This window comes from Stigmatopora argus, chromosome 14 (genome assembly GCF_051989625.1).
Source record: "Stigmatopora argus isolate UIUO_Sarg chromosome 14, RoL_Sarg_1.0, whole genome shotgun sequence".
NCBI lineage: Eukaryota > Metazoa > Chordata > Actinopteri > Syngnathiformes > Syngnathidae > Stigmatopora > Stigmatopora argus.
The window spans coordinates 11,972,424-12,000,010 of record NC_135400.1 but is presented as its reverse complement, the minus strand read 5'-3'; the positions used below and the strand labels follow the sequence as shown (position 1 = coordinate 12,000,010).

General features: G+C 44.9%; 3 protein-coding genes across 7 annotated transcripts; 1 reads left to right on the top strand and 2 right to left on the bottom strand.

Annotated features, from left to right (window-relative positions):
- The first annotated feature begins 846 nt into the window (after window positions 1–846).
- On the top strand, window positions 847–7,102 carry ntf4 (neurotrophin 4). The gene is made up of 2 exons (XM_077619353.1): window positions 847–1,286; window positions 5,414–7,102. Exon 2 carries the CDS (start codon window positions 5,433–5,435, stop codon window positions 6,345–6,347), a length of 915 nt encoding a protein of 304 aa, XP_077475479.1. The 5' UTR covers window positions 847–1,286; window positions 5,414–5,432; the 3' UTR covers window positions 6,348–7,102.
- Window positions 7,103–7,799: 697 nt separating this feature from the next.
- On the bottom strand, window positions 7,800–23,768 carry ppfia3 (PTPRF interacting protein alpha 3). 2 transcript variants are annotated; one of them, XM_077618638.1, is made up of 32 exons: window positions 23,543–23,768; window positions 22,464–22,659; window positions 21,246–21,693; window positions 19,801–19,902; window positions 19,497–19,736; window positions 19,365–19,418; window positions 19,168–19,296; window positions 18,996–19,088; window positions 18,517–18,569; window positions 18,101–18,194; window positions 17,904–18,038; window positions 17,523–17,606; window positions 17,243–17,374; window positions 16,949–17,011; window positions 16,798–16,877; window positions 16,456–16,618; window positions 16,196–16,389; window positions 15,893–16,133; window positions 15,575–15,708; window positions 15,358–15,512; window positions 15,194–15,293; window positions 14,871–14,952; window positions 14,595–14,795; window positions 14,174–14,239; window positions 13,787–13,813; window positions 13,102–13,277; window positions 12,921–13,018; window positions 12,095–12,270; window positions 11,921–11,989; window positions 11,116–11,278; window positions 9,497–9,562; window positions 7,800–8,691 (listed from the first exon to the last, which is right to left on the bottom strand). In XM_077618638.1, the coding sequence occupies exons 3-31, from the start codon at window positions 21,576–21,578 to the stop codon at window positions 9,510–9,512; spliced, it is 3,690 nt and encodes a 1,229-aa protein (XP_077474764.1). In that variant the 5' UTR covers window positions 21,579–21,693; window positions 22,464–22,659; window positions 23,543–23,768; the 3' UTR covers window positions 7,800–8,691; window positions 9,497–9,509. The 2 variants fall into 2 exon arrangements, with proteins under 2 accessions (XP_077474764.1, XP_077474765.1); XM_077618639.1 differs by lacking the exons at window positions 7,800–8,691; window positions 9,497–9,562; window positions 11,116–11,278; window positions 11,921–11,989 and having other exon boundaries at window positions 12,123–12,270; window positions 13,787–14,018.
- A 124-nt stretch (window positions 23,769–23,892) lies between these two features.
- On the bottom strand, window positions 23,893–27,529 carry nucb1 (nucleobindin 1). Of its 4 annotated transcripts, none has more exons than XM_077618641.1 (12): window positions 27,444–27,529; window positions 26,801–26,921; window positions 26,500–26,740; window positions 26,330–26,433; window positions 25,700–25,885; window positions 25,540–25,630; window positions 25,406–25,464; window positions 25,245–25,337; window positions 25,086–25,175; window positions 24,850–25,020; window positions 24,687–24,780; window positions 23,893–24,234 (listed from the first exon to the last, which is right to left on the bottom strand). In XM_077618641.1, the coding sequence occupies exons 2-12, from the start codon at window positions 26,915–26,917 to the stop codon at window positions 24,149–24,151; spliced, it is 1,332 nt and encodes a 443-aa protein (XP_077474767.1). In that variant the 5' UTR covers window positions 26,918–26,921; window positions 27,444–27,529; the 3' UTR covers window positions 23,893–24,148. The 4 variants fall into 4 exon arrangements, with proteins under 4 accessions (XP_077474767.1, XP_077474766.1, XP_077474769.1 ...); XM_077618640.1 differs by having other exon boundaries at window positions 26,801–26,934; window positions 27,444–27,528; XM_077618643.1 differs by having other exon boundaries at window positions 23,893–24,231; window positions 26,801–26,934; window positions 27,444–27,528.
- Window positions 27,530–27,587: the final 58 nt, after the last annotated feature.

Below are 27,587 nucleotides of genomic sequence, written 5' to 3'. Positions count from 1 at the left end.
CACTTTAACAAAAGAAAGAGATACATTTAAGACAGTTTCATTTGACAACAAATGGTTTGACAGGAAGGCCAGATACTACGAAGATACAAACCCCTCAAAGTCACGTTTAAATATCACAATTAAACAAGAAACCGCATTTTACTTTAAAAATGGCTCCATTCCATTGAGTATTTATGGTTTTGAAAACTACATAAACAAAACAACCACAATATCACAGAAGGCCGAGAAGGTTAACAACATTCATGGCGTTGTTTATCAGTATGTACACGGTTAGCAACTTGTAAAATATATATATATATATATATATACGTATATGTATATGTAATAAACTCACCTGGACGGAGGCCAACATTGCAGCTGCCATTTCGTATAATTGTTTACTTATAAAAGTGTGCAAATCACATTGACCGCCTAAGGGGAGAAAAATGAAGTACTAAAACTATTTGAGTCACGCAATTGAGCTAGCTAGCTTCAAACTTTTGTTTAGCCGCTAACAAGACGAATGGCGGGCTCCTCCTGCTCTCTATTAATTAAGGCAAACGCAGCTTGACATGGCAACTGCGCTCATTTTCTCGTCTAACTTGTTCACTTTCGTGCAGCATGTTTTCCACCAAAATAGCCCTTTAAAATGTCCTATTTTTATTTAACGAGACTAGCGAGTCTGCTCCTGAAAATTGAGCCAAATTGAAGTATTATTTTACGTCGATATAGTTCAAACGTCTTGATTTAAATGGCTATTCATTCATATTTATGCTTTTATTTTGCATCAAACAACCGGATGTCAGTCGTCAGGCTAGCGCTAGCTTTCCGACACCCGACTTGACTTTTTGCGCGTTGCTTGCAGCCAGGCGGAGTTGCGGAGCTTTTTTTGCAAGCTTTTCTCCCAGCAACGTGTTCGCCTCGACACCGCGCAGACTTGAAACGAGGAATTTTTTCATGTTTGGTTTCCTCTGGAGAAGCACCTCCGGATATTTGTCACCCCAACCCGCTTTTGGGGGACTGATTGGTGGGTTTTTGGTGGGTGCGTCTTTTTTGTTGTTTTAGTTTTTTTTCCCAGCTTTTGACCCATTTTCACCGCTTTGGATTGATTTTTTTGTTTTTTTTTATTGCCATGAGACGTCATGGACTTTTTTAACAGAAGAGAAACATGTGCGAGCGTGTGTTTTGAGAGTTTTTTTGGACTTTCCCTCCCTTCAAGCAGTTGAGCGACTGACTGGGGTCGACAGGACTTGGGAATCAATGCGGTGTCAGCTGGAAGGACGCGGGGTCCGGATCTTAACTCAACGGTATGAATATTAATTAATATAATGCTCGTAGTTCAGCTCTGTTGACGTCCAATCCATTTTGACCGGGAGGGGTGGCAGCGAGAAAACACTGCCATTCTCTCCCGCTCAAAAATGATTAGGACATCTATTGCCGTCAATGGCAGCCAATTAGTTGATGCCACCTTCAAACGTATTTTATTTCCTGCTATTTTTTTTAAATTAATGTCCCGAACCATAATTATATTTTATTATGCAGCTTTTTAGCAAAGAACAAAGTCAAGTGAAAGTCGACATCGTGTTCCGTAAAAATAATTGATATGACACTTTTATGATATCTGGTGCTATCGGTTTCCTAGGGTGAGGTTAGTGGCTTTTTGGGGGGTGTTCTCCCCTCATTTTCTAAGGAACACCCAAATTCCTGGCATGTTTTTGGGATGTGGGATTTTAGGAGGACTCTGTGACATCAGCTGTCATTTCAAGTTAAGTTTGGAATTCTACCCATTTTTTTTCCATGGAAAAGGTGCCTCTGGAGTCATCACGCAAAGGATTAGCAATTTAGGATTAGCCGTTTATTTTGACATATTCTTGGCGTCCGATTTCGGCGCGTTCAAGTGCTGGAATTTTCCCCAAAAAGGTGCCACTTGACACCAAAATGGCTGACTTCCTGCGGGTCTCTGATGATAAACGATTGGCCGCTGAAATTGGTCGTTTTCAGATAGGCGGACTGCGATTGATTTGCAGTCGAAAGGACAATATTGAAATATTAAAAAAATAGCATCAGTGCCAATAGAGCATTGTTGTCAAAATAATATATCTTCCAGCAAAATAAAAAATTAGACACATTTGTATCGTTCAAGTACTGCTTAATTTTAAGGAATATAAAAATAAATTTGTATGTATTTATTTAACATAAACACTTAAAAATATATTTTAAAAAACCTAATAGTAATGTACAGACAATTTCACGTGAAACCACCACAATAACATCCTTTTATAATTCCCGGCCTAAAATGAAAACTACATTTCCCATCATGCCTAGGGACGACATCAACACCTATTCCTGTAGTATAACAATTCCCTGCTCCAATGCCAGTAATTGAAATAGAAAAAAAGCAAACATTTCCACAGCGAATGTGCAACCTGACATTTCCAACATACCAGAAAGCGTCACTAGCTATTTCCCCGCCTTGAAACGGGAGGTTAGCTTTTATGCCTCCCTTGTGCTAGCTTGTTTTAGTTTTTGAAAGTGCCCTCAGGCGCCTCCAGATGAAGACGACTGGATTACTTGAGGAAAGCGGTGCCTTGTCAGGTGTTTTGTCATTTTGGATTAGCGCGCTAACTGGCTAATGGCACACCAGGCGCTAGCATAATGTGATGGGGTGGGGGGCGTGGGGTCTCGCAACCACATTGCCACTTTTACAGGCTTTGAAGGGGATCAGAAGGTCCCGACACCCGCCTTTTTACTGGCGGGGGGCTGTAATAAACGGGCCCCCCGCCCCATAGTGCTCCCGTCGGATGCTTTCATTTCAGATGGCTTGTTATTGAAAGCGCACATAAATATGTCAAGAAGATATACATGCTTTCATCCAATACTGCAAATATTCGGAATAATCAGAAAATGCATTTCAAACCAGATGGATTGAAATATTATTATGTCATATAGTTGCAATTGAATTTTCTTTTAACCCCTTTATGCCCCTTGCCACATTTTTTTGAAAAACCGTAGATGCATGTTGTTGCTATTTTTGTATTATTATTTTTTAATTCTGCATCAAATAATATAAACGTGTCAATATAAAGGGCCTAATGCTACTTGTAGACAGATTTATGAATTTTATTATTCATAGTAATACTATGTCATTATCTATGTTTTACACCATAGACTAAGCAACTGTAACTTAGGCCCGCAATCATATCGTAGACAAAAGTGACGCTAAAAATGGCAGGATTTTTTTTTTTAAATAGCAAATTATCCAAAATCCGCCCCAAAAATTAAATATCAACAATCAGAAGAGAAAATAAAGATAGCATTTCCCCTCAAAAAAAAAAACAATGCGCTAATGCATAATGTGAGCACAAAGTTAAGGTCAAAGGTCAGCCAGTCTGCTTTCTGCTCCTTACATGGAGGGGAGGGGGCGGGCTAGTACAGTGTTTGTTTACACTCCATTTGCAAGCATGTTAACACACACACACACTGGCACGGCGGAGGGTCTTTGTTGAGGCGTGCACAAGCCAAGCGTGTGACGGGAGTAAATGGAGTGCGCTCATCAAGTGTTGAGCAACACGCTGCACAAAAAAAACACTTAGTGTGACACACACACACACACACACAATGTGTCAGAGGTGTAATTGCCCCCTGTGTGTGAGAGGGGCGTGTTAACGGCACTAAATGCACACAAACATCATGTCAGGTGGGGAAAATTGTTAATTTATGGAGGTTTCCATCTGGACCTCAATGGAAAAACATCATTAAAAAGGTCACGGAGAATTGAGTTCAATGGCTGCCATCCCGCCCAGTCCAAATTGGTTGGACGTCAACACCGGAAATGGTGTTTAAATAATTGCCATCAATGGCTATCAAGGTTTAAGTGATGTAAGGTCAAAAAACAAAAATCTAGGAGCAAAATCCACACAAGGCACAATTCATTGAATTTGTCATTATTTTTTATTCTAGTTAGTTTTTTTTAAATAGAATTTTAAAAATGTATTACTGTTGGCTTTTTTATAAGTAGCATTTATTAAATCTCTAATTTTACTATTTAAATAAGTGTTTCCCCCTTCAATTCTTTAATGCAATTGATTTAAAATTAATTTTCCGTGTTTTTTTATTGCCCATTGTTAAATATAAACACCTACAATACTACAATTGGATATCGTAAAATGTTGGTCCTCCAACCGCTGTGCTGTGGACACTAATGTGCTAAAAATGGCCACCCCAGAAAATTCCGATTTGAGTCTTTTGATGAAACTCTTGCTTTAACTGACAGCAACCTGACTTTTAAAGCCACGCACACATTCCAAATCACAAGTAGCATCGGTACGAGTGGAATCAGGGGTCGGCGCACTGGAAGTTGATGCTATGTTTCAACAGCAGGGCGTGGTTTACTTTCATGTCCTGTCATCGCGTCGACTAAACTTATGTACACATGAGACCGGCTCCTCGGCACGTTCCTTCCTTCCCCTCGGAGACCTCGGAGGAGCCTCACCGGTGGGTGGCTGACACCTTCTCCTTGACATTCCACTTACTCTACTTTTCCTCTTTTCAAACGTTTTCCCACGAGTTGACCTCGCCGAGGCAGCGACGGCGGCACCCCGACGTGTTTCCGCGGTGACTCACGCACGCCGCCGTCTTGACGTCACGTGTCAAAGGTGGTCCGAGGGAGCGGCACGGTTCTCGTCAAAGTTGCCGGTCCGCGACGTCCGGGATGGCATCTGTTGGAGGGGTGTGTCTTAAACGCTGTATGTGAGAGTGTGTGTGAGCGCTGGTGTTCAAAGAGTGTGTGTGAGTGTGTAAGAGTGTCAGTGTGTTGGTCTCTTTGTGTGTGTGGGAGGGGGGGTGCCCTTTTGACTCACGACTAGATCTCAGTGTTGTGACGAGTCCGTCAACAATGCGCATGAGTGTCTCATATGACTTATGTCCTACTCGTGGTGTCCAGTTTGACGTTAGCTAACGACAAGTGACGTTCAAGGTGTTGGCTGGAGCGTTCTTAAGGTATCCGTACCAATCTGGTTTATTTAGAAAAATCGAATTTTGTTAAATGGGATGTGCTTTCTGCCTTTGGGATGTTGGACTAAAGGACGAATGATGTTGAGGACTTGAAATGGAGGGGTGTGTTTCTTTGAGACTGGCAGAGATTGGGGATGTCAATGGCAGCCAACGAGTTAAGCCAGAATGGGCCTCTGTGCGGAGGAAGTAGATCTCGTCGTTTGATTTGGGCTTTTCTTCTGTTTTGTTTTTTTCCACGAGTTGCGCCAAGGCTCCTTCGTGCTGGCTGCCGCTCGTAAAGCTGCGAAAGCCCCCGTAAAAGTTCCTTTTGACATGTTCGGCGAGCCACTTAGCCCGATGGCATCGAGCGCGTTCCCAGATTGTAACTCCGCCTCCCTTTTTTTTGTCTCCCTCTCCTCTCCCTTTCTCCACGCCGGCCCAGCTGATACGTCCTGGGAGTGATGCACTGGCTTCCCCTGGTTGCCATGGTGATCGCCTCGGCCCTGCCCTTCCCTCACAAGCCCGTGTCCAGGATGGCCTCCGCCGCCGGCCCCGCGGCGGACTTTCGCTCCCATGGAAACGTCCGGCGCGCCCCGGCGGACGGCGACGGACCCACGCCCGTCTCCGAGGTGGAGACTCAGATCGTCCAGAGTCCGGCGTCCGCGGGCTTGAGGACCCCGAGGGGATCGGCGACCACCGTTCCCACCAGCGCCGCGGTCAACCTGACGGGGGAGTTGGACTTCCCGGACGAGGACGAGATGTTCCTGGACGCCCACCCGCGGGTCCTCTTTTCCTCGGCGGGGTCGCCCCCCGAGCACCCGCCCCTCCTGCTCATGCTGGACGACGACGGCGAAGAACTGGAGGGTCACGGGGACCGGAGCCTGGCCTGGGTCAACGCGTCGGACGAGGGCCGCCCACTACGCAGGGACAAACGCTCGCACCTGATGGACCGGCGGCGGGGCGAAAGGTCGGTGTGCGAGGCCGAGAGCGTGTGGGTGACGGACAAGACCGCGGCGGTGGACTCGCGCGGCCAGACGGTCACCGTCCTTCAGAACATCCAGACGCAGACGGGGCCGCTCAAGCAGTACTTTTACGAGACCCGCTGCCGCCAGGCCGAGCAACAGACGGGCCGCGGGGCGCCGGCGGGGTCGCAGGGCGCCGGGGTGGCGGGTGCCGGCTGCCTAGGCGTGGACAAGAAACAATGGGTGAGCGAGTGCAAGGCCAAAAAGTCGTACGTGCGCGCCCTCACCAAGGACGCCAACAACCTGATGGGCTGGAGGTGGATCCGCATCGACTCGTCCTGCGTTTGCGTGCTCATCTCCAGGGCCAATCAGATCCTGGCGCGAGAGGCGCAGGCCAGGAGGGGGCGGGGCTAACCAAACACCTCGACCAGAGATCGTACTATATATATATATGTAGATGTTTTTTTCTACAATTTATCTTTCGTAACATAAGTTATTAGTACGTAAGCATGTGTATGATTTTGATATTAATATATTCCTTCGCCAGGCTACGCGTACGTACCGTGCTTAACAAATGGATTTTTACAACACCATTATCAAATCATTCATCTCGAACCCGTCATTTTATTATCTGTTACGAAAAAAATCTAAAATGATATTGTCCAACATTTATTTGTAAGACTACAGTATGGCAGGGAAGTGATATTTCAATGTATTTTCCGCCATTGATGCGGACAGAAGTCCAATCCATTTCGACTGGGAGGTGTGGCAGCTATCATTCATTGGTTCCCTTCCCGGGTCGAACTGGATTGAACATCTAGCACCCTCAATCACAGCGAATACATTTGCAAAAAGGGATTTTCAAATAATAAATGCCACCAAAAGGGGGGAATTGTTGAAATCTTTTTTCAATAAAACGCCAGTCCAAAGTCATCATTTCAATTTTTGAAATGAGCATATACATCATTTTTTTAAAGTCACTATTTTAAAAAGGAATTACAGAAGAATACTCGAATACAAGAATTCATGTGTGCCTTATTTCAGGGAGTTGTGCTGTAAAACCATTTGTTAAGCCTTGTATGGACCTTGTATGTATATTTTGATAGAAAGGCAATGTCTCTAGGTGGAAACAGCGCTCCCTACCGAGGCCCAGTTTCCATGTCCTAACAGATGGGGAGCATCTTTTCAATAAATGGTTGCGTTAAATTGCAATCGTCCAGTCTTTGTTTTAAGTCAAATCAGCAACTTTTTCATGGATTTTGTCACGCAAATGTCTCATCTTTCCAGAAGGAACAATTTGCGACTTTTACAAAATTCACCTAAATTGTCCGACTTCCTGTACACTACCAGTTGTGGAACCATTTCCACGCATTCTATAACAGTAATGAACAGCAGCCATTTTTTTCTGTAATGACGAGCAGATCCGTTGGGATTGCTTTATTTGTTTTTACATCACCATTTTCATCATATTAGTTCATTTTCCATATAGGATATCTTGAGTTTTGTATTACGATCACTTTGTACTCATGGAAATCTTCAATCGTTGCACGACCGGTCGTCGGAACAGACACGTAACAGCAGCGCTAGCGAGCTCAAACGCTCGTCTTTCGGCGGGACCGCCAAATGTTCGGCTCCAAAATCAATGTTAATGAGAGATAGAGAGATCGAGAGAGAAAGAGAGAGAGAGATTGAGAACAAGGACGGACATGTACAATACATACATTTATCCAATACATATCTTAAAACAAAATAAATAGTCGTCGTAAAAAAATCAAAAATACAACTGAAAAAATTTCACACATTTTACAAATTGACCCCACCCCCCCTGCGCATAGGCTCCCCACCCCCCCATAAATGTATCATACATACATGTCTTTTTTTAATCTTTTTTTCATTTTGAAGCACAATGTTATCTTCACCATTTTAGGAGAAAATAACAAAAGATTTCATTGTCTTTTTTTCTTTTTAAAACATGCATCGTAAACACGGAGGCTAACGGTTTTTGTTTCTTGGACTCACTCGCCCTGCCCCCCCTTTCCAGAGAGTTGCATTATGGCTTGTGTGGGTAAAATGGGCGGCCATTTTCTATCCTTTACGTGTTTGTGTCTCTCCGCGGCCCCCTGCCATCACATTTTAGGCCCGGGGCCCAACAACAACAGCTTCCTGTAACTAAGTTATCAACTAATTGGTAACTCATTGATGTCCGATTCATTTTTCCTTTGACGTGGGAACGATATTTAATTCCGGTACCTTTCACGCAGAACCCAGAAACAAGGTTTTCTTAGGCTCGCCGTGTGAACGCGTCAAAACGGTCGAACACGATGCCTGTGGGACTAGACCCCCCTCCCACCACGGGCAACCTTTCAAGTCCGTTATTATGGTAAGCTTTCAAAGGAAGTGGGATCGGCTTTCAACGTGCCGGAGACAAAAGGACCAAGAAGACCGGCGAGGCTGTGATGCGGTCAATGCTGGACATGTTTTACAGTCCGCATCAATCGAGGATCCCCAAACGCAAGCCTTGACCGCAACAATGGCGCCGTGAGTCGCTTTAGCACAACTCAAAGGGGCCGTGGAGAGACAACTCGGACTTTCTACTCGGAGAAAAAAAACATGGAGGAATAATCAGGTCACCTTGGTCCAGTTGGTGTTATTGCAGAACCCTCAGCACAAATAGCCTGAAGTTGAGTGTATTGTGTAGGAGACTTTCTTCTTCTATTCAAAGTCCTTCTTCAGTGGGTCCTAGTGTGATTGGCGTCCTCTGTGAAAGAAAACACTCTAATTTGAAAGCTGACTTTTTAAAGTAAAGTAAAATTATTAGCAATTTAGCCTGACTTTTTAGTACACGCTTAAGGGTTTAAATTTGGAAGAGATAACGGGAAACGTGGCCCAATGGAACCAAAAATGGCCACTTTAAAGCCAAATGTCTTTGAGAACGGCATTTTGAGACCTTTTTTGTGGGTTTTCTCATTACAAACATGTCCACCAAATTTCACGGGGCTAAGAGAAATTACCTCCTCAGGCGGAGTACAAATATTCCAGTAGAAGAGTCTCTTTGAGGGACCTTTTGAAAACACTGCCAGACATTTGTGAAATTGGCTTCATGGCTGAATTTTTATAATATTCCCAAAGAAAGCGAGTGTCTACTCATAGGCAAATTACATGTTGATAAAATAGCTTCATGGTCCGAATTTTTCCAAATAGTTGTCTTTAATAAATCTCCTTATAAATGTCCCCTTTTCCCAAATACAATGAACGTATTTCCCCTCCCTTGAATATAATAGGGATTACTACCATTTACATATTGTCAACTTTGTGAAATCAAACTACTTCGAAAGCAAACACCTTTGCTAATTTCCAGGTTAAGTTATGTATGGGTTGAAGAAAGCCTTGGGAAAGGATTAAAGTGTCAACGCACTTGAAATGACACCAACATACAAAGCAATTTGGTGCTAATGAGCATTGAGGAAAAACATCCAACCACAACAATGAAAACATCTGTGCTATCCATCTCATCTAGCCACACTAACAAACTGCTTTTGACGCTTTAATGAGCCGTTCCTTACCTCGGCGCGCCCTTCAACACGAGTACGTCCTCACGGAGGCAGATTCACCCCGGGCACTGGAGCTAGCTGTGGACAAAACACACACACACACACACACGCCCGTTAAGTTTAAACACCCCTAACCCTTGTGCAAACATTCCCATTAAGAGCCATAATGGCAGATAAAACTTCCTCTAGTGTAATTTGGTCAATCTTGGCCTTGTCATCAACACTTCCTCCGAGAAAGGAAAGAGGAATTCCAGAGCTGGGATAATGGCACCCTAGCATAGAATGCATCTACACACATGGTGTTCATAATTGGACCTTGAAAAAAGGGGAAGTTTCCAAAACATTCCAAGTTCTTGAAAGTGCACATTAAACATGATTCATGAATCATTTGCACACGATCAGTAGTGTCGAGTCAATTACAGATCATAAAGTCTTAATCCACTTTTTTGTCTTTATCTGCCTAATAATGTTAACAATCGTGTCGCTGGGTCAATGTGACCAAGTCAGCTTCATTACAGAAGCAACAAATAACATGATTACTTTAATCCATCTCCTTCCAAGGGACTAAAAAAACTTTTTTGATTTAAATAGGTGGGTCTGTGTGACCTAGGTCGTCTTTATTACCCTCTTTTGTTCCTTTCATACACTTTGGGCCAATTCCACATGATTTAAATCCCATTATTAACTCCATTACAAAACACTTCCATCAATGGAGTTTGAGTCTAACATCTTTATCGACTTGTTTTGAGCAAAGACAAATGACGATTTGAACTTTGAAGTGAGATTTATACTCCATTACTAACAGTTGAAGTCAAATATTGTTATTTTACAAATGATAACATTTGGTTTATTTAAGTGCTTGAATACTCATTTTAGGTGTGGGCCCACCTTCAAAAGACATTTAATCTCAAATATGATTTTAAAAAAGAGCTAAGACTAAGACTTTTGGTTCTGCGTGTGTATTGTTGTGGGCATGTTACGACAAGCTTGTGGAAAAAAAATACATTATGTGTGTGATTAGCGACGCACAGGAACATTATGGTGTAGTCTGTATATGCAATGTGCGGCAATGCCTTGAAAAATGCATTAGAACTCCATATAAAGTCTCTAAATGATCAAAAAGTCACTTAACTTAAGGGTTAAAAATTAAAAATATCACTCAAAATAAAATAAAAAATCTTAAAACCTAACATATACATACTAAAAGGTGTGTAAGCCATATTTCCAAGGTTGCCTGTCATCTTAAGTATTCTAAAATGGCTTGAAACCAAGATATGTCTTTTTGAGCTGGAATGGTGTCATTGAATGATAATCTTTAGTACCATTGCCCAGTCTGAATTGGACACGGCATCCCATGAGTAAACCACTTGAATTAATTGTGCCAACTCTTCTACAAGCATGGCTACTAAATGAATCAGAGGAAAAAACAGCTCTGCTCCAACAAAACGGAAATCCTAAAACTGGTTACTCGCTCGCCATTGAAGTGGCTAATCCCAATCCTGCTAAATCTTTCTAATAGTGAGCCCGGGGCGTCATTCCTGTCATTCCGTGGCATTGAGTCACACCCCGCAAAGCGGCGGAGGCTCAAAGGGGCCTCCCGCCCGACCGCCCTGGGGGTTCCGAAGACTCACCGTCGCTCTGCACCTTCCTGAGGGTGACGGAGGGCGTGGCGATAGCCGAGGCACGGAAGTTGGCGGGCAGCGTCTCGGCCGAGTCCGAGGTGACGCCGCGCAGGTCCTTCTCGCGGAACATCTTGCGCCACGACGGGGAACGGGAGAACGTCTTTGTGCCGTCCTAAAGAAAAATACACAATCAGTGTGGATGTCAGGGTTCCCTAAATAAGTGTCTCTCTGATTATTAAATGCGTGATTGGTGGCTTTTTGTCAGTTGTGTACATTTTACTGTAAGTGCATTTTGTGTTTGTTTGTATGTCTTTTTGTGGCTATTGCGCGTTGTTTTTCTGTTTGTGTGCGAGTGCATATTTTTGTATGCATTTTTGAGGTGATTGTGGCATTTCTCTGCGTCTGGATTTACTATGTGCATTTTTGTGGTTATTTTGTTAATGTGTGTTTGAGTATTTGTTTTGTGTTAGGCTGTGTGGTTACTGTGTGTTTGTGTGTTTTTTTTAATGTTTTTTGTGAGATTTAGTTCTGTGTGAGTGGGACTGTGTGTGTGTGTTCCTTGTGTATTTGGTATTTAGTGTCTGTGTGTTTGAAAGATATTTTGTATGTGTGGCATTTGTGATTTTTCTGTGTATGTTCTGCACGATTACCTTTACATGGTTATTAAAGGTGCGTTTGCTTGTTTTTGTAGGATTTGTCTTTTTGCCATTTTGTGCGATTTATTATGCTTTGAAAGTTCTAGTTGGTTATTTTTGGAGTGTGTGTCTGTATATATCTTTTTCATGGGTGTGCATTTTTTTGGCGTGTGACTAACTTCATCAGGCCGTCTCTCCGTTCCCACGGTGATGAGCGAGTTGTACTCCTGTTCCAGGAGCTGGCGTGCCTGCGGTACAGAGCGTGCTTATTAAGGCAGGTCAAAAAAAATACAATGTTAATTAATTTTTAATTTGGTATAAGAGCAGCAGTGAAGAAAAAAATAAGGCAGTACCTGTGTGTTCTGATTGGGTATCTGCAGTAGCAGGGCCAGGTCAGTATAGTCGAAGGTGTCGTCCAGTGCCAGCAGGGCGCCGTGTACGCCGCTCTCGCGAAGGTTGTCGGCATACTCCTTCAGGCCCACCATCTGCACCCAGCTCATCACTCGCTCGTTGGACCACACCATCACATCTGGACAAAATGAGAACCGCGCCGTTTTGGTGCAGTCAGTACCACCGCCACAAAACAAACAACACACTTATAAAAGCTCCCGTTTCCTCTCATCTGAGGTACCAACAGCGCAAGATGGTGTACTAAATTAAATACCCAGACGTCCTTTTTTTCCCTTTTCCAACGTGCTGCTCTAATTCAGTTTCATTGTAAAATTTAAAAAAAGACAGCACTTCTAAGAGCAATTAAAGCAGGGGCAAACAAATGCTGAACGCATAACCTAAAGCCATTTTTGGAAGCTGCCGTATTAACGACTTGGCCAACGTTGGGAAAAGTGCGTATACATTGACATCAGTGCTGCACATGCTCCTACCTCAACACGCTTCCTCATTAAGTGAGCAACTGAGACTTAGAACCGCAGATACTACTGGTCTACATTTAGGCAGTTTTAAGTATACGAGATTTTCCGACAAGCACGGAAAATGTCTGAAAAAAAGCAGGGCTAATGAGCCACATGCGGCTTCACCAGACATGCAACATGTAAATTTTCATCAAACTGCGTGCGAAGGGGGCCGCAAATTTTCTCTGATGAGACATTTACGCAGCATGAAGAACAAAATCAGGTCTGTAAAAAATAAAAAGGACAAAGATTATGGGTGGGGTTGTCTCGCCTTTATTGTGGTGTGCGCTGTCCTCGCGCCGCCTCTCCAACTCCTTGCGGTCGTAGTTGAGGCGCTTCAGGCACATGATGCCATAATGCAAACTTACCCTGTAGAGGTAAAAAAATAAAAATAAATAAACAACGGCGCTAAAACACAACAGAGCTTCCCGCCAGCAATGCGCAGTGCTCACCGGTGGAAGCTGTCCACCATTTTGAGCTGGCCTCTCAGCTCCTTCTTGGTGAGGTGGTCCAGCATGCGGGCGTCCACCAACGACTCCATGAAGTAGCTGCGATACTGCGGCAGGCCCAGGCTGGGCAGCCAATCGTTGCCCACCCACTCGTGATTCATGTCGCCGTACGCTAGGATCTGAACGGGGACATTGGATTGGACCATGGCCAGGCAGCGATGTATCTTATTCATTCATTAGCAAGTTGATTAAATGTAAATTATACAAAAAATTATGAAAATATACCTATTTGTCTTAATAGTTTGGCATTTTCAGAACAGATGTCATCATTCTTTTTTTTTTAAATGGTTGTATTAATCCAAACACTTGTTCTAAGGTCATTTTCGAGTGCTGAATACCAATACAACTTTTTTTTTTTGCAAATCAACATTTAATATTTTGTGCAATGCAAAATTATTGCAAGCGATATAAAAAAAAAAAAAGATTGTATAGTTGGTCACTTTCAAATGGCCCAAAAGATAAAAGAGGAAAATAACATCTGCTTTCTCATGTTTTAGAATGGGAAAAGATAGAAAAGTCAGCCCTTTCAGACTAAATAGTTTAGCAAATGTTTACAGCAACTCTGGTCACCAATGGGTTTTAAATCCTACATCTTACTTGAGTAGCCAAAAAGTCCAATTGTGCTCACCTGATCCCAACTGAACTCCTTCAGCTCCTAAAAGGGCGGGAGGAGAAAAGAGTGGGCGGATAGAGAGAGAGAGAGAGCCGGGAGGAGGCAGCGAGGAGGAAAAGATGGAGGCGAAGCAGAGGAGTAGCCAGGGAAAGAGGAGACAAAGGGAGGAAGAGTGTGTTAGTGAACGGGCAATTAGCTGGAAGCGCTTCACAGTGAAACAGCCACCAGAGGGACAAGATGCTCGACACTACAAGACACAACCACAGAAGAAGAGGAGGAGGAGGAAAAACTCATCAATGTGGATCTTTAAAAAAAATCAAAATATCCCTAAATGCATGTATATAGTAGAGGTAGCATTTTAAAAATATACATGTGAGGGAGAGAAAAATGGGAGGCACTAACCGGTGGCTTGGTTGCAGCATTCAAGGACTCCATTTCGGCATGGGTCATCCAAACGTTGCTTGTCGACTGCAAGCACAACATTTTCCATTTGTAGTTGTTTATGCATAAGTACAATAAGCACGCAAAAGCGTGAGTAGGATCTTTACGACAATCTTCAACACGCGCAGAGTTAAAAAGTTGGATTTTTCATGTTGCGTTTACAAACTTGAGCCGCTCCTATGGAATTGACTCCAACCACTTGTGGAAAATGTGGGCCAGGCTTTTAGCCGACATTGACATTTATAGGATGACGTTTGGCATTATGTTTTATATTCTTTTGCTTTTTACAGCTTTTCTTTCTTTGAGTTATTTTTACTGCCCCTTAACGCATTTCAGAGTTGGCGTACGAAACCATAGGAAATCTATATCGGCGAAGGCTAACCGAGCGAGTGCTGGCGGGCGCTGACGGACTGGTGAGGGACACCATCTCCTGGATGGCTAGCCTGAGCTTGAGGCGGTGCAGCGGGTTGCTGATGCCGATCTCGCGCTGGATCTCCGTGTCCGACAGGTTGGCCATGATGGCGCCGCTCTTCACGTTGGCGCGGCAGGCCGCTACGTACCAAGCGGGCATGCCCACCCAAAGCTGCAAGGACGGTCGACGGCAAGTCAAACCAAGGGGGACTTGGGAAGAGAAGCTTGAAAAAGATATGGGGAATACCTCCAGCCAAGACACCACGGTGGGACCGTCCCAGGACGCGAATGGCAAACCGTGACGACAAGCTTCCTCTAACAACTCGTGCCTGAAGATGGGAAGATCAACCATGAAGTACGACGATGTATATTACCAAAATTATTAAAAAGACACTGTACTCAAGTCTACAATACCTAAATTTGATAAACAATAGAAGTGGAATGGTAAATTTGCTTCTATATCTACATATTCCATATTTTTATCATAATTAAAAATGGCCTATTAATTTTGTTATCTATATCGCCGGGCACTTGCATGAACTATTAAGAAAAGAGAAATGTTCCACTGACTTCTTCTTGCTTCGCCGGTCCTTGTCAGCCGGGCCCAGAGTCCCCGTCTTGTTTATGCCGATGAGATCCCCGGAGGCCAAATCTTCGGAAGGCGTTGACGCTGTGTGGACGGAGCAAGAAGTTTTCATTTCCAACACAGACGACTTGAATTTGTACAGTCTTACCGAGCGAGCCCGAGCCGTCTCGCCCTGGTGGTCCCATTCTACCTTTCTCCTTCTTCCCAAAGAGTCGCCCGATGGACGACTTGATGCTCTTCTTCTTGCTGGACTTGTGCAAGGAGTCCTGGCTGCTGTTGGAGCTGCTGCCATCTGCTGACAAGCTGTAAGGGACACAACGGGTCAAACGATCTTAAGGCAGAAACCGCGTCGCCGACGCTCTCACCTGCGGAACTCGCGGGGGTCGTCCAGCAAGGCGCCCGGGTGAGTGAGGGTCATCCTGTCGAGACGCAAAGCCCTCGGCGTGGGCGGCGGCGTGGAGTCCAGAAGGGCCAGGGAGCGCTCGTCATCTTTGTTGTTCTGTAGGACACCGACAGTCACAATGCCAGCTAAATTTTTGTGGGTAAATGTAGATGTGTGCTCTCATTAATTAATTTATGAAATAATATTAAAGCCGTTACAACTGTGGGTAAGTTCACGATTTGTTTCCTTAGTTGAAGTGTTGTCTATGGTCTGTTTTTGGTCAAAGCCTGAGCGCGAATACCTGTCGATCGTTCTCACGTGCCGGTGAGTGAGGCAGGCGTGGCGTAGAGTGCCCCGAGCTGGGCGGAGAGGGTGAGGCCAGGGTGGACGAGGTGATAGAGGATGGGATGAAGCCTCGCCCTGCACCGTCCCTCCCTAGCGTGGCGGGCGGGATGGGCGGACTGTCCAAGGCCACGCTGCTTACGCGGCTTTCGATCTCCTCGGCGCGCAGCTCCGTGTTTTCCTTCTCCTCTTGGATCAGCCTGGGGGAGGAGTCTCATTAGCATCGCTAAACAAGTAGCACAGAAGCGAGGATCCTGCTTACTTGATCTCCTTGTTAATGGCCTCCAGCTGTTCCTGCAGCATGATGGCCAGCGTCTGTACGTCCGTCTGCCCGCTGGGCGACAGCAGTTCGGAGCCGAAGCGATGGTCTCCGTCGTCCTCGTCGTCCGAGCAGCCCACATCCACGCCGTGGTCGTAGCCGGACCCCAACAGCACCCCTGTGTCCCAGTCTGTGTACTGCAAAATCACGCAAATAGAGCATTGTTTGAAAAGTTTGGATCAGAGAAGATAAACCCAGCCCACCTTGGTGGAGTCCTCCCTGGCCGAGCTCCAACGGGCCCGGTGGCTTCGCCTGCCGCTTAAGGAGGCGTTCCCAAAGGTGTCCAGGTGAGTGGTGGAACCCATGGGGAGGGAACCGCTCCCGTGGGAGTACCGCAGCTCCAGAGCGCTGCCGGGTAGAGATCGACTGCAGAGACGGGAAGATGAGGCGAGAGATAAGAAGCGTGGATGAAAGGTTTTGTCAAATCTGCTCACGGGCAGGAATGAAGTCATGCGACGCATGTTACAACACACACAAAAAACAGTGCTAGTCGATTATGAATTCATGTACAGTACAAGTGTGTCAACAGTCGGAATTTTTCCTACCTGGAGTAAGAGCCTCCAGGCCTTGCTCTCAGCTGATCCAGTTCTAGCTGAATACGCTCCAGCTCTGCTATTAGCTGGTCCTGATTGACGGATATCACGGAGGCAGGTGTTGAGAAATCAAGAGCAGGAACGAGGACATATGTGGTCTCACCTTGTTTGCCAGAAGGTCATCCTGAATCTTCTTCATGTTGGAAAGCTCCTCTGTGAGAGCATTCTGCGGCAATAGGAAAGCACAGGTTTTAGTTTAAAGGGAAACTCAATGAAAATTCTTAGGAATCTAGGATTGCCCTTACTAATTGAGTGAAAAGTTAATGGAAATCTTAATTGATTGGAAAGCTAGTTGATTTTTTTAAGGGCTAACTAGCACGATGTCTCCTTTTGTCTATGTTAGGGCTGTTAACCATTAGCCTTGTGGTGATTTTGACTCTGAATTGTGATGATTCACCTTCTCCTCCAGGGCAGCCATCCTCTCCTTGAGGTGCAGCTGCAACCTCTCGTTGGACTCGGACAGCAGCTTGTCCACTGTGTCCGAGAGACGCTTATTGTGTTCGTCGTTCATCCGCTCGCGCTGCCTGGCCTAAAGCGGGGTGGGGACCAGAAGCCACGTGAGACACGAAGCATTCATAACATTTTGTGTTGGGCTTGAGATTGCCATCTTGCGCTTTAGAAAATTAGAGTGTCTTTGTGAGCTTGGAGATGGCGGGGACGAACCAAGCGTGACTCACCCGCTGTAGCTCTTGGTTCTTCTCCTCCAACTGCGCCTCCATCTGGCGCAGGCGCTCCTCAAAGTTACCGTGGCGCTCCTCGGCCTGATGAAGGGGAGTCAAAGCATCATCATCCGTTATGCCCGTCTTGCCTCGACACGTCACCGCGGAATTTTGTGCAGAAAGATGTTTTTTTTCTATTTTGGGAGCGCTCAAAGAGAAAAAAAAAGCCCCAAAAATTGTTTTGGGGATATTTTTGACATTCACTTTCAATGCTTGGTGTAAATAACCCGAGGGCTGCAAGTGAATTATCATGTTTCAGTGCATTATAAAAAAAACTAACGTATGGGGTGAGCTCACTAGGATTCTTGACAGTTGGTTCTTTTGCTATTGCTTTTGTACCTTGTTGAGTGCAGCCACCCTCTGCGCAAGCTGCGCTTCGATTTCGGGCAGCGTCTCGGCCCTCTGCAGGGTCTGCTGCAGCTTCTGCTTGGCATCTTCCAGGCGCTCCTGCAGCTGCCGGTTCTTTTCCTCGCTCTGAACGGAGCAGGCAGTGGTTTGTACCAACGCCGATCGGGCCAAGGAGCAGCTTCACCTACCTGTCGGTGCAATGACTCTTTGCTGGCCAGCTCGTTCTCCAGCTTGTCTTTGATGTCGTGGAGAGACGTCGCCTCCCGCTGGGCGCTAAGATACCTGCGGGCGGCGAAACATCAGCGGGGAGTAGAGTAAATACAGTAATCCCTTGGGATTTCATGGTTCAACTTTTGCGGCTTCACTACAATGCGGATTTTTTCATAAAAATGTGAAAATCCACGCTGAAACTCACAAGCGGAAGCAACTCCCCCGTCTTCCGCTTGCTACTAGGACTCAGCACTGAAGAAGATTTTTTTTTGTATTTTTATTTTTTTTATTTAAAATAGGAGTGATCCTAATTTGCAGTTTTTCGATTATCGTGGCCATGTCTGGTCCACATTAACCGCGATATTCGAGGTATTACTATATATAAAGACGGTACCTGCGCTCCAGTGTGGTGATTCTCTCCTCCATGTCTTCTCTCTGACACAGAGCCTGAAGACAAATGATGTCATCGTCACTCTGTGGTATTGACCGTCCGATTAATTTCCGTGTTGTTTACCTTTCTGCTTTTATCGAGCAGGTTTCTAGTTTAGAGATTTTCACTAGGATCATGATGACTTGTTTCATTCATTTATTGGCAACCTGTAGCGCCATTGCCACTCTAAGTGCAGCCAGTCTCTATCTAATACCGCGAGTGGTTCATTATCTAACAACACTCAGAGATCCAAGTGTAGCAGTGTACGCTCCGGCGGCATGGTCTAGCACCCCTTTAGCGGTAACATTCCGGGGCTATATTTGTGATTTTTTTGTACTTAATGTTTGAGAGCGACCTAGATTTTAAAATGGAGAACTTTGATGGCTTCAGACTGGCTGTAGTCCATCAACATCAATGTCAGCTAAAAAATAAAACTGAGTGACCTCTTTGACATCCCGTTGTAGTTTGTGGTTGGCTTCTTCCGATCGTGTCAGTTCTCTCCTGGCAGACGTCAGTTGCTCCTCGATCTCGCCGACCTGACCGGTGGGAAAATGTGTCACATGACCGCAACGGAGTAGTAGTAGTAGTGTTGGTATGGCGTGCATGCACGCTTACCTGTCTGCACATGAGCGCCAGTCTCTCCTTCAGCTGGCCCAACTCAGATCGTTGGCGTTCAATCTCGCCTTCGCGTTGTCGGTCCACCTCGCCATCGTCCAAGATGGACGACGGTCCGTTGGGAAGACGCTGGTGCCGGAACACAAAGAATTGTGTTTCAAGCCAAATTTCACCATAAACGGCACATTCAAACCGACCTCTTTGTCCAGTCCCGGCTGCCGCCGCTTGATTTGCTCGCGCAGAGACACAACCTGTGACGACAGCGTAGAAAGAGCACGTCACCAGTGTTCGATTGGCGTTTTGGCGGGCGCCACCAGTGAGGGACCCACTTCCTGCGAGGACGTCTGCAGCTCGTCCTCCAGTGTCGCCACTCGCTCCAGGGCCACACGCAGCCTCTCGCGGACTTTTTCGTCCAGAGCCTTGTGGTGCTCGAAGAGCGACTTGAGGGCCTTGAGGACCTCGACTTCGCTGGAGACGCCTGCCGGCGATTGCGTCTGACGCTTCACTACTGTCATCCTCAGGCTCCGCTCGTGACGCGCCACCAGACATTCCAGGTGCTCCAGAAGCAGCTGAGAGTATAGCGCAATGTCATTTTCAAGATATTTTGAATATAAAGATAAAACTTGGACTGACTCTTGTGTTGTTGCGTTCTGCCTTGAGCTCGGCGATCTCTTCTTCTCGTTCCAGAAGCTGCTCCCGACATAGGTTCAACTCTTTGGTCAGCACTGCGAACTCCTACAAGAGGCCAGAAGAGGGCGACATTCAATTTTATTATTTTATTCTTTTTTTTAATTGAAGGCTCTGGGACGCCAAAATTATAGATTAAAAATCTGAAATTAGTGTTAAAATTAATAATGAAAATGTAAACTAATGAGAATGGAACTAAATGCATAAAATGTGAACCAATGGATATTGAAATGTACGATGTAAATGTTGCAATGAATACTGAATAAATCAAAATTTAACTTTTTTTTGTTTAAAGATTTTCATTTTTTAAAAGAGGTGTTTTTCTAACATCACAGCACATTACAGAAACAAACAGTATCTTCCAAACATTTCTAATGTTCAGGATAAAATTTGAGATTTCCAATATATAGTGTAATTACATAACTCAGTATGCTTTGACGTCAACATGTATTCAAAGCAACTCTTTCACCTGTTTGTGCGCTTGTTCAAAGTAAAAAAATGCCCCGAGGTGACGGAAAAGAGGCCAGCACTGATTGACAGACAGCAGACTGGTTGAACTGTCATCAAATTGGGCAATTATGTTTAATTGCCTTTAACTTGAGTCTCCGTGTAACTAAGGTGATGTGTCAACAAAGAGAACAAGAAAACACTTGCTTTAACCTTTCTTTGGGGGACAAAACCAAAATCTAAAATAAACAAAACAAAACCAATGCATGATTTGACAGATGGTGAATTGTGGCACTAAAGGATTCTGGGAGGATTTTTTGAGCCGAATAAAGATTAAAAAAAAAAAACTGGTGTGAAGCACATTGCACGCTTTCTTCTCTATACTTCTCGACGCCTCCATTTTGTGACACGTGCTCTGCAAGCTTGTTGAGAAGCCATAAGATTATCAGTGTTAGCACTCTTGCCCCCCATAAAAAAACATCTCTCCTCTTATCTTTCTCAAAAATGGCAGACCAACTGACTTGAATTCTTGGATCTGGATCCCACTGGCCATCAAGTGACATGGCCTGACGTGAAAATAGTGAAATCCGGACTCTGTGAAATAACCATCAAGCTGCAGTACAAAGGTGACATACAGTTGATTTTGTTGGTCTAAGTTGTTACATTTGGTACAGTATTCACACACCAAAAATAAAATATGGATGAATTATAACTGGATTTTTAGCATTAGTTCTTGCTCTCAATCGCACTCAAACATGGTGATTAACTCTTAAGCCCCTCCCAGTCAAAATACACCGACCAATCATAATTTGAAATAAAACGCTTTAGCTTCTGGCGCAACACTACCAGTTGACTATGCAGAGGATAAAGAATACATGACTCTGAGTACTCATGCCTTAGTCATGTTAAGCACTTGAAGGGATGGGCGGGGCATTTGTTCCTACCTGCGGCAGTGCGATGGACAGTTGCCTCTGTAGCGACTCCTTCTCGTGTCCGAGCTCTCGTAGTCGCAGGTGGGCTGTCCCCAAGCTGTCCTGCGTCTCCCTCAGACTCTCCAGCAGCCTCTCGCGTTCCGTCAGCATGTTGACCATCAACGACTCCAGGTTCCCCGTGCTGCCCCCTTCGTCTCCGCCACTGCGGGGGTCTCGACTACCGTAGCCCGCAATGCCGCCGCCCATACCTCCGCCCAGGCCGGCGCCAGTACCGGCCGGCGAGGAAGAGCCGCCGCCTCCGCCACGCCCATCCTCGGAGATGGTGGGCATCACCTCGCACATCATTTTGGGGAATGTCTAGGGTACAAATGGGTGGGAGGAAGGGGGAGGGGGCAGGGAGACCTCGGGGAAGACCTCAGTCCCCTAGGTCCAGGTTTTTCCAGCAACACCACAGAGGAAACTGCAAGAATGAGAAAAATATTACAAAATGCCCCGGACATACTTTTAGTGAATAATATTTGGCGATTAACAAAAAGTAATGATTAATGGACTACCTTTGGAAGATTTTGAGGTATTGATGGAATATTTCATCTTGAAATGTCATCTTTTTTTTCTTAACGCAATGTTCTAGTTTCATCTTAATGAAGCTCCTCAACTCACTTAGCCATTCAAGATAGTAAGCCAGAAAAGCGGCAGGTCTTAACTGATGGCAAACAGGAAGTTAGCAAAGTGGAATTTTGATTGCCCCCCAAATCCTCACGTAGGAGGTGCTAAATTAAGGTAAAATCTCGCGATAAATCAGCCGAGAACGAGAAATAGACGGAAGAAGGAGGGGTGGGGGCGCGTGCGTTGTCATGATGGGGCTCGTGCGCGCGAAAAGGAGTCTCCTGTGGCGGCCCCCAAAAGACGACATTTTGTGGGAAGAAAAAAAACATAGCTCTTAGGGTGCTCTTGTTGCCAGGGAAGAGTGTGTGGGGAAGGGAGGGGCGCTTGGGCGAACGCTACCAGACGTCGCGTTAAGGTGGGAGGTGTCAATCATTCCCTCGTCAAGACGAGGCCTAATTAAGACATGGGTGACATTTCAAAATGGTGAATAAAGCTTCTAATTGCTCAATTTAACGACGTCTGCCTGCCCATAAAAACAAGTGGACGGTCGAACGGCCGCCGCCGAGGATGATGATGAAAATGAGGATGATTTCCGGGGCCCGCCGAACGGCCTCTTATTCTTACCCGTGTCATGGTCCACCAAGGCCGGTGAGAAATGGAGAGCGGAGGGCCTCCCACATCAGTCTCGGCCGGTGGAGGGGTCGCTGCCGGTTGTCCACGGTTCCAGCCCGGTTGAGTAACTCGGCAACCCGCTCCACATCCACATCTCCTCCCTTTGAGATGGGAGCGTCGGTGCCCGGGAAGTGTCAAAACAGACGTGCTGCAAGACAGCCACATCCGAAATGATGTCAAAACAAGAGCAGACGACGTAGTAATACATGCATATTTTTCGCCTGATTTAATGAAGCCATATCAGTTATCAAAAGCAATCATTCATTCTTATATTCATAAATTCAAAGGATATCTGTTTCTTTTCTGAATTAAAGACTGAATACAGTGTAACAAATGTCTTTCTTCTGAAGATAAATGTCGTGATTGTGTGTATATATCTATGTATACACAAACTTTTGAACCACATATTAAATATTAATGAAAGGTGCTTTTGAGATCAGAATAATTTTCGTTGTTCTACAGCGATGGGAAGAACTCTTAAACACGCGGTTGCACTTTTATTGTGGAGGCGTCGGTAAACATCTTCCGCCCTTGTGCCTGACGTTACCGTGCACCTGACCACTTCCTGTCACGTCCCTCCCCGCATCTCCATCACCTGGAAAATCATGACGCCAAGCCAATGCTGGCCTCCATTATAATAGGTAAATAAAAACTAATACCCTTAAAATCGTCAAAAATGATGTATAGTTGTTAATGATAAGTTTAATTATTTACCATGTCTGTAATAATTTAAATGTAACACATTTCCCCTGTACTTAATAGTAATACGGGCGGCCCTGGTGGAGCGAGTGGTTAGCGCATCGGCCTCACAGCTCTGGGGTACTGGGTTCAAATCCAGGTCACGTCCATCTGTGTGGAGTTTGCATGTTCTCCCCGGGCCTGTGTGGGTTTCCTCCGGGTACACTAACCCTAGCCCTTCCTTAGCTAAAGTTATGTATGAAAACGAACTATTCTACTCTTGGCATTTTTTATTGGTCCAAAATCTAGCAGTGGCATAAATGTGAGATTGTTTGTGATACCTCAGATCTTACCTTGGTTAGAGAGGAATTTTATTTCTTTGGTGGACAGCAGGCAGGCAGCTGTTTGTACAGCAGAAGGGGCGGGGTCAGGCTTAAGAGTGGAACGGTCGTCCAACATCAAGAACGTCACAGCCCAAGTCTCTGTGGAAACTGAACGCAATTGTATACTGTGACATGCAAAACAAAGTTATCCAGCCATTTTACCTCATTGGCTGCCACTGACCATGGTAGACGTCCAATCTGTTCGGACTATACTAGGAGAATTGGATGTCTAGCGCTGTGAATAGTGGCAAATGAGTTAGAAGTCATCTTGGATGAATGTATTTTAAATGGATACAAAATCAAAATGGAAGTCTGAGTAATTCAGGGCAATTTGGACATAAATTAAAAATTTATTTAAAATTAAAGCCACCCAGGATAAACAGAAAACAGCAAAAGAACACTGCAAATGACAATTCTTCACTTTGTAACGTGTCTTCAGTCAAGTTGATGTCGACTAGCTTCACACGATTAGTCAGTGTCACGCAGGAAATGTCATAAGGAGGAGGACAGTCAGGTCGTCTGTGCAAGCTTTTTTGTAGGTCAGTGCATGTCACATAAGTCAATATGCGCATTTGTTCAAGTGTGTGTCGGAAGATTCTGCGGCGGTTCAGCAGGCAAATGATTTGGCGCTGGGGCATTTTCCTCCACGGCAACTTTTCCTGCTGGGACATAAAAAGAGATTTATAGGTAACAATTTAGATTTAGACCAATTTCTCAAATACATGAATTGGTTTTCGATTATCATAATTTATAAATGAAATTGAAAGGAATAGATGACCCCTTAAAAGAAAACAGGCACAAACTTTTATTTACCTGTATACAATACATATGTCTCTTTCTTTCTCCATTTGTGATTCAGATGAAGCTTACTTCACTTGACCAATGCGTAGCGAGTAGATGGGAAATCTGAGATGCTTGCATTTGAATGGCTAAAACAGTACTGACATTTAAAAAAAATGTCCTTTATTGTCAATTATTATTATTATTATATATTCTTAATTATAAATTGCTGTTTCTTAATGATGGAAAAGTTTTATTAGAGTGGTACCAATATTATTATATAAATACCATATGTAATTAAGGCACTATTTTTCTGATGTTGCTGCACCCTAACCTTTATCTTCCTGTTTGGCCGGCTGGAGTTGAAGTGCTTCTCCGTCGTGAGCTGCGGGCTGCTCCCTCTGCCTGTGCGCCATCTCCAGTACTGCCTGGAATGGAAGCATTTTGGTCAACTGAAGGTGAGGGAAGCGTGCGGGATAGGACAGAATTTCAGCTACCTGCTGATATTCCTTCCTCTGGGCCTCAAGGGCTTTTCCCCGCTCCTTCAGCAGCTCCTGCTCCTGATTAAGCATGTCTACCTTTTTCTTTAGTTCCTCCTCTTTGTCACGTAGCTCTGCCTCAAAGCGCTGAAGCTCCTCGTCCGTGTACGCCGGCTTAGCGTCCAAAGTCTGGAGACAGGAAACATGGTGGGAAAAAATGGACTTTTGATTGTGGGCGATCTGGCTGAGCTGACCTCCCATTCCTTGGCTGTGTTGAACTCTTTCTTCTCGGTGGACTTGAGAAATTCCTCCAGGCTGACCAGTCGGTCTTTATTGGCATCCACCTGGAGGAAGAAGAAGAGAGTCAGTTGTAAAACAACGACATTTGATACGCGGAATGGAAGACGACTCACGTTTTTCATGACGTGTTCCCTCATCCTCAGCCGCTCCTCCTCCATCTCCATCATGTCGTCTTCCTCGTTTTTGGGGTCATAAACTTTCTCCAGCTGGAAAACCAAAGACACCCGCAAAATATTTTGGGTGAAATTCCCATTTGGTGAAACCGCCATGGTACCTCTTTGGTGAAAAGTGCCTCTAGCTCTTGCTCGTCCAGGACGCCGTCCTCGTTGGTGTCTGAAAAAAAAAGTCAAGGCGAATGACATCACCTGATGTCGTCGGAAATCAGACTACGCGGACACCGGGTCTCACCATGCAGTTTGAAGAAAGTCTTGGGGTTAAACTCTTTGGGGTCCAATTGATCGGTCTCCTCCCAGACTTCCCTCAGCTGAGCCACGCTACCCTGAAGAACAAGTGACGAAATTTTGAATGGCTGTTTGAGAAATTACGAACGAATAAAAGACAAACATACGGGTGCGTTGACTTTGGGGTGCTGCCGATGTTTGTCCTTAAGCTCCTGCATACGCTGCTCTTCCTTTTCACGCTTTTCCTGGTCCAAACCCTTCAGATATTCACGCCTTTCGTGCTCCTTCAGCATTTCGTAGCGCTTGAACTCCTCGTGGCGCTCCGCGTCATAGTTTTCCAGATCTTTAGTGGCCTGCGAGTAGAGAATCATCTGTTGTTTCGTGACAATTTCCGCTTTTGTTCACTTTCTGTCAAACTGCTTCTCATGGTGAGACGAATTGAATGCCAGTGTAGAGTCAGATTTACATGTGAAACAAAAATAAACTGAAAATATCCCTGGGAAATTTGAGAAGATAGTTACAGAACATAAAGTGAACCTTACATAAAACATAGGACCTTTTTAGCCCAGAATAGAATAGCTAAAGTGTAAAAAAAAAAAAAAAAACAATGATAGTGAATAAATGGCAATTTAGGGTCAATTTGGGAGGGATAAGTACAAAAACGGGTGGATTACATTTAAAAAAGTAAAGCTAGGTTTGCAATACTACCAAATTAAGAGCAAAAATGATTACACAAGGCTGCAAAGCAAAAGTACAAAAATCTCTGGGACTAAAAATATGGCCATTATGACTCTCACCGTGGAAATGAGCAGCTCCAGGTCTTTGGCCTCAAAGGCATTCTGGTTTTGGGGGTCCAGATGTTCAAACTGCTTGAGCAAGGAAGCGTGATCCATTTGAAGACCTGAGGAAAAAAGTCATTTAAATGGACTTTTTCCACATATAGTTTTAAAAGAAATATGATGCTGACTCTGCGTATTGGTGCTGTCCAGCTTGGCCTTGAGCAGCATCCTGAGGCGCGAAACCTCCTGCCGTTTCAACTCGTCCAGACGCGTTCGAACGTTGTGGCTGACCAGGTCCAGCTCTTTGCTCAGGCGACCATTTTTGATGTCCTCCGTGTTGGCCGTCTGCAGCTTCTCCCGGAAATGGGGGTCCGTCTCCAGCACCTCGATTACCTCTCGAAGATATCGGTCGTAGTACAGACCGGTGTCCTGCCAGATGAGGACTTGAGTCAAATAAGGATCTAGTCAAAGACTGAGGAACTTCCGTACCATGTTCTCATCTTGGACTCCATCTTTGCCTTCCTGGTGGACCTCGTTACGGTCGATGGGCACCGACAGCACGGAGACAACGAGGAGAAGAAGCAACCAGGCGCCTTTCAACATCATCCTCCTAAAAAGCACACCTGATTCACATACCTAGTTAAATCTCCAGAAGAATGACACGCAAATACTTAGTCGCTGGTGGTCACGTTCCATGTCAAATTCTTAGTATGACTAAAATACAATAACACTTCATAACAACTACAAAAGTACATGTAGTCAATTACGAACAACGTCGAAAATACGGGATTTTTGATTGAAGTTCGGCGGAACGTCCTTTGATCTTTTTCCGGCGTAGACAATGTTTTTCCCGTCCGACAAGAACGACCTAGGCCAAGTTAGCATGAACAAATGGAGTCTTTATTTATTATATAAAGCAAAAATATGATGAATTCGTTGTTTTATATGACATATTTCTACTTTCACGACACATGTGCCGGGCGCTAGCAACACAACACAAATAGGAAGCGCCGCAAATAGCTACATACGCAGGTTTTGTCTGCCTCGCAAATGCAAGCCTCTAGTTTGTAATTTCAACGACAGAATAGTAACTACATTTGTACGAAATTTATACAAATAGACCCCATCTCACCGTATTTTTTTTTTGCCTGTACGTATCACAATTCAATCACGGTGTCTTGGCAGCGGATGGAATGACGTCATAAACGCGCGCCGAGAACTGCGATTTTAAATATACGTACTAGTGGTGCATAGTTTAAATAATTCCTCATATTTA

Bases quoted from the DNA above. Each gene is read 5' to 3' on its own strand.
- ppfia3 (XM_077618638.1), bottom strand. From the start codon at position 21,578: ATGATGTGCGAGGTGATGCCCACCATCTCCGAGGATGGGCGTGGCGGA. The intron at 16,878-16,948 runs GTGAGACCACAT...TCCGTCAATCAG, and splicing joins ATGACCTTCTGGCAAACAAG to GACCAGCTAATAGCAGAGCT. The intron at 15,709-15,892 runs GTATTCGCGCTC...GGTGTCCTACAG, and splicing joins CACGTGAGAACGATCGACAG to AACAACAAAGATGACGAGCG.
- ntf4 (XM_077619353.1), top strand. From the start codon at position 5,433: ATGCACTGGCTTCCCCTGGTTGCCATGGTGATCGCCTCGGCCCTGCCC.
- nucb1 (XM_077618641.1), bottom strand. From the start codon at position 26,917: ATGATGTTGAAAGGCGCCTGGTTGCTTCTTCTCCTCGTTGTCTCCGTG. The intron at 25,338-25,405 runs GTACCATGGCGG...TTGGTTTTCCAG, and splicing joins AGGCACTTTTCACCAAAGAG to CTGGAGAAAGTTTATGACCC. The intron at 24,235-24,686 runs GTTAGGGTGCAG...TTTATGTCCCAG, and splicing joins GGCCAAACAGGAAGATAAAG to CAGGAAAAGTTGCCGTGGAG.